The 5,467-nt window shown below is 40.8% G+C and overlaps 1 protein-coding gene across 2 annotated transcripts in view; it reads right to left on the minus strand.

Moving 5' to 3' along the window:
• Window positions 1-1,247, minus strand: part of NPTX1 (neuronal pentraxin 1) — a 15,279-nt gene extending 14,032 nt beyond the window's left edge. The window contains exons 1-2 of one of the 2 annotated variants that reach the window (XM_044068085.1): window positions 414-1,247; window positions 1-167 (exon numbers count right to left, since the gene is read on the minus strand). The exon at window positions 1-167 is cut by the window's left edge and continues 38 nt beyond it. In XM_044068085.1, coding sequence (XP_043924020.1) covers window positions 1-167; window positions 414-872 — 626 coding nt within the window. In that variant the 5' untranslated portion in view covers window positions 873-1,247. Of the gene's footprint in view, window positions 171-413 lie in introns of both variants that reach the window. The other variant, XM_044068084.1, reaches the window with a different exon arrangement.
• Window positions 1,248-5,467: the final 4,220 nt, after the last annotated feature.

Raw genomic sequence — 5,467 nt, forward strand, 5'->3', positions numbered from 1 at the left:
AGGGTGCTTTCTATCTTGCCTCTTTGCTCGGTCTCGTTTTTCAGATTTGGTTTGTTCTCTTCTATGTTATTCACCCGCGATAAAACTTGTTTCTCCAAGTCATCGATTTTATTCTGAAGTATATCCTTCAAATTGCTGATCTGACTTGAGGAATTACTTCTACTGAACTGCTGCAAAAATCAGAGAGGAGTGAAGAATACATAGTTTGCCGAGAACAAATTTGTTTAAAAAGAATGCTTTTACAGTAACAAAGTTTAACACCTTTGATACAAATATCATTGCCCCCTAAATCCCAGCAGTGCAATTACTACACAAATCAAAAGGCTAACAGAGCAACAAATCAAACAAATAGGCTATAGCAAAATAGTCTGTGTATCAAATGTACATACAGTCTAGGTAAAATGTGCGTTTACCTCTAGGTTTTCTAATCGCGTTTTAAGTGTCTGTAAAGTTTGTCCAAGCTGGTTCAACGTGTCTGCGGGAGGAGCTCGGGACAGGTCGCCCATTGTGTTTTTGGAAGCACCTGCTGTCTCTTTTTTGCGAGATCCTGGCTGTCCAACTTTACCTTCACCGTTGAATGGCTCTGCCATGCTTTGACTCTCGCACCGGCTGATCTTAGCTGTCAGCTCCCGGATGGTTTCTTTTTGGTTCATGATGGTCTCCTTTTGCTGCAGCACGGTCTCCCGCAGCTGCAGCACCGAATTCTTCAGCTCCTCTGCTGAGCCACTGCCGCTCTGAGCAGCAGCTGAACACATGTCCATGTCTGCTGGGATGGAGGTGCAGATAAATCTCGTCTGGCCAATGTCTTGAGCAGACCCACCCAGAAGGAAAAATACAAAAAACAAACACCTCCAGCACATTTCCGTGGCCATGGCTTAATCAAAGTAGAACGGTCCTGAGGCTATATATAAATGAAGTTGCTTTCTACCCCAGGAAACTGTCCGCACGACACGTGTGTAATTTATACAAAAAAAAAATCTGCTTTTAGCACACGAAGTGTCCAAGAAATCACTGCACTTGTACGGAAGCAGTCGAGTCAGCACCCGGGAGCTGTTCACAGCGTCGACAGCTGCATTTACTGCTGCCTGAACTAGCTAGAGCAGTTTTCTTCAACACCTGGGACCTGCCCTTCAGAAATAGAGGAGGAGCTACTGATAGCTCGTCGGGAGCTGTCCACACACTCAGTGCTGAATCAAAAGCAGTTTCTTCTCAACGTGTTACCGCAAAGCATGGACGGAGTTACTGCTCAACCTCTTTGCTAAGGAGGTGTTTATATAGGGCTTAGTGAGCTGCTCAATCAGTGCTGTCGTCAGAACAGGGTGGAATCCCGATTTAATTGGCTTGTGGCCATCTGAATGAATCTGAAGGGGATCCAGTACCACCTACTCTTGCAAGCAGGATAAAAATCAAAATTTAATCTATACTGTCCCATCAACATCTCTAGCTATGTCTATGTGTAAAATGGATACATTTGACATACAGGTGTGCATTTGTTTTAGTAATGCCAATCGATTGTCTAATTTCTTATTTACTTGATTTGTTGTAAGTTCATGCATTTCTGTGGGAGTAAAGAATGTATTTGCCAGTCGGGATGTTCGTTTTTGTGTACAACTGCAGAAGACAAATGGTTATTTTATGTGAATAATTTGTATTGATGAATTGGAAGAATAACTACCGGCTTTTTTCAGCGGTAAAAGGTCTCTTGCAGATAACTTAAAACAGTGGTTCGTTGATTTCAGTGAAGTAACTGTATTATCGTTCTTAAAATTTTGCACACAGCTGTACCATACTTCCTACATATTAGAAACTATAACTACGTTTCTTTTCTGTACGTATGTGATGTGTATACTGTGTGCATATACACACACACACACGCGCATTTAGTAATGCCACCCGCGAACCTCAATCTACCCCAGCCCTCTCACCCTAACCAGCAGAACTACCTTTTGTTCTTTAACTGGTATTCGAATGGTGCAATTAAGGGGGGTTGCACAGCGGCGCTTCGTTTAGCGGTGCTGCCCCCGAGCACTTGGCTCTGTAGCATAATTCTCAACTGCTTACTTTCAGAACCAGGGACAATAAAATATTAGTACTATTAAATTGAGACGTTGATATACTAAAATAACGTGAATTCATTTTCTAAAGTAAAAGAAGTCATTGTCATTATTTATGAGAAGTAATCCACTACATTTTCTTACAAAATCGCCGGTTTTAGGAGTGCTTAAGATGGGCAGAGGTGAATTTTGAGCCAAAGTCAAGGACAGCTGACAGTTATACTCTGTACTTCAACTCTTACTTGAAGTTTTTGTGTAGGCCTTCGCCGGGTATTCCAGCTTCCTACAACGTCCAAACATTTATGTCCTAGGTGCTTTTGCGTTCCATCCGATTTGCCCGTAGGTTTCGATGGTCTAGTTCCCCTGCTCTGGGAGGGATGAGATGAGTTCCATCTCGCCCGCTAGCCCAAACTGGCCGCCTAGTTGGCCTTAGGCATAGGCCAACTAGGCGGCCGCCTAGGGCGCCGGTCTTGCAGGGGCGCTTTTCCAGTATTTATTTGATGTAGATAGACCAGGATGGGGGCACCAGGTAGTGTGGTGGGGGGCTCCATGGAGCCCTTTTGCCTAGGGCACCAGTTGACCTAGGGCCGCTCTGCTATGCGCCAATTTCTTTGCTGTCTGAAATTGACCCACTTATATAATTTATTCTCTTCAGTTTGGGACACTTCATACCAATGCACCGGACAAAATGTGTCTCCCTCCAAAATAAATCCGCATATGTGCCGTGTATTATGTATGCTTAACCAACCAACCACACACACACACACACACACACACACACATGTAACTGTTTCCCAACCTACATCTCCAACTAAAATGTTCCATAAACTGCACCCAGCAGTCCATAGTTACAGGTGGACGCAAAGGTAAAAGGGGCACAGGTTATGCAGGCACAGGCAGTGCTAGTATTTCGTTGATATTATGGATGCCTGGTAGACCTGCACTTTTGTAAGTGTATTCCTCCGAAGCTATTATATAACGGATGTGGAGACGCAGGTAGTTGTTTGTTTTGTAACAAACAAATAAAACAGAGAGTCATATTTGTAGCTCCGCAGATTACCTCACACGTGTTGCCCTGCTGTACCACTCACTGAGGGGCAGAGAATATTTGTGTGGTTCCAAAGGTGAATGTTTGCTGTTTGGTGCCAGGTGGCATCATTTTACAGAAATATTTACACTGTAAACTTTATTATCTTGCTCTATTTAAGAGAGAAAGAAGGAGAGTGCGAGAGTAGGGAATCGATATACTGCTCTAGGTTTTCAAGTTTTCATAGCAGGCTTGAGAAACGAAGACAACCAGTGTGTCACTAACTGGGGTATTAAAAACCCTTTACTCGGATTTCATTTAAGCTTTCGAGTTAGGAAAATACATATTGTTCCAGTAATTTTCCAGTTTCCTACACATTAAAGCTGATCTGTTTCGAGAACTCATGTGCATGAGAAATGCTTGCTCTAAAAATGCTTAATTTTTAAACATGATTTTTCATCTTTCTTCAGAGAGTGAGTGGTCTAGCCAAAATAGTGTTTGTGCCTAAGTACATATCAAAAGTTAAACAGTTTCTGGGAGTGAGATCAGGAGAAAACTGACAAAAGAGAAAATGGAATATGTAGTCGAGTTCTGGGAAAGTGGGACGTGGAACTCACGACATGAAACTCTTACACTTTGGGTTATCAATTAATATAGTCCAATTTACACTCCAATTACATAAACACAATCCACCTTAAATCTTCACTTGTTTGACTTGCAATCTGGACAGAATGAGAAGGGAGGATGGGCTATTGTGTATCTCCTGGTGAATGAATCAGTTATTGCGTATTAAAGTTAACAAAAAGGCAAGCCCTCCCCTCGACACACTCACCATATATTCATTACAAATCGAGTATCATTCTGTAGTTTAACAAAACATGTAATGCTCTTTGCAGTAAATCAGCAATTCAGTAATTCTATTTTTATAGTTTGGATGCAAATCATTAATGGACTTTGAAATATGTACAAATTTCAAAAATGGAGGATGTTTTTCAACATTTTGATTTTGAATTTGCAAATATTTCTATAATTAGGAAAGGTAATCCGTTTATGTACTGAAACAGAAAAATAAAATGTGCTGCAAAGGCAGGAAGCATTGTACCTTACAGCATCCAGCCGCAAAGAGAACAGGCCTTGGATTGAATCTCAAGCTGGGAAATAATTATATAGTTTCTAACAACAGTAAAGCAATCCAGGATATGAACTGAGGAGGCAATGACACTGCATTTATTAAGTGCATTCTGCCTTTGACCTTATTCTGTCTCTCTCTCTCATACACACACACACACACACACACACGCACACACACACACACACACACTGTGAGACCCCACGCATAGCAACATTTTTTTCTATTTTTTGGGGGCTAGTCCGCAGGTCTGTACCTAGCTGAATATAAAAGGTTTTACAGTAAAATGGAGCGGCTGTTGAAAATGTGGATCATCAGGCTGAAACTCCAAACTCCAGACATTTCCTTTGCTCGTTGCAGTGCAGCTGCCCTGGATTCGTGTCATTTCTATTGTATTTAAACGGTGATTTGTCTGCCAGATGACAAACTAGTGTATTTATTATTGTTTTGTTAAAATCATCAGTATTTTCAAATTGAAGTAGTTATGGCCATGTCTGATTTCACTTGTTTTAGTTAGTGATATCAAGTTATTGTGATTGTAGAACAACTTCATTCTTTCTTTTCCAGTCTACCTTCCCCTGATCCAAAAGGCATGTGGTCGTGATGAAAAGTAAACCGCTGTCGTCTGCGATCTAGTGACACGCTAGTTTTATTAATATTTGGCTTAAAAATAACTAAAAATAACAATGAAATTGTAGAGGTATGAATATGCATAGTGCATGTAGTTCACTAAAGCCCACTGTAGTAAGGGATGTACAGTGTGGTTCAAGGGATACCGTGTATGGTGTATTGGAAGTGTAAAAATAATGTCTCCTAATATTTTAAGGTATCTGTAATGGCAGGGGACGCCAGAGATTCTGAAGGTGGGTAAGTATGTACAGTACAGAATGCAAGTCAGATGCAGCTACAGAGAAGTGTGAAATACTTAGCTGTTTAATTCAGACTTTTAGCTAAATCAGTATCAGTGTTATAAAGTATGACCTGTATAACAAAAAATAATGGTATTTTTCATCTATAGACAGGATGGGATAGGATATTGATGCTAGTTCATATTTTGCTATAATGCCTGATTAATTATTTATATGCTATATTTATTTTACCAGCACGAACAATACCAAGTAATCAGGTCGGTGAACTCACTTGGCAATAGAACCACAGAGTTAGTTTGGGTTTAAGTCATATAGCTCTTTTATGGTGCATTCTCTAGCCTCTTCTTTTTGGAACCGATTTTTATAGATGAGCAGTTTCCGAGGAGCA

This window comes from Protopterus annectens, chromosome 4.part0 (assembly GCF_019279795.1).
Source record: "Protopterus annectens isolate FY-2018-M chromosome 4.part0, PAN1.0, whole genome shotgun sequence".
Lineage (NCBI taxonomy): Eukaryota > Metazoa > Chordata > Ceratodontiformes > Protopteridae > Protopterus > Protopterus annectens.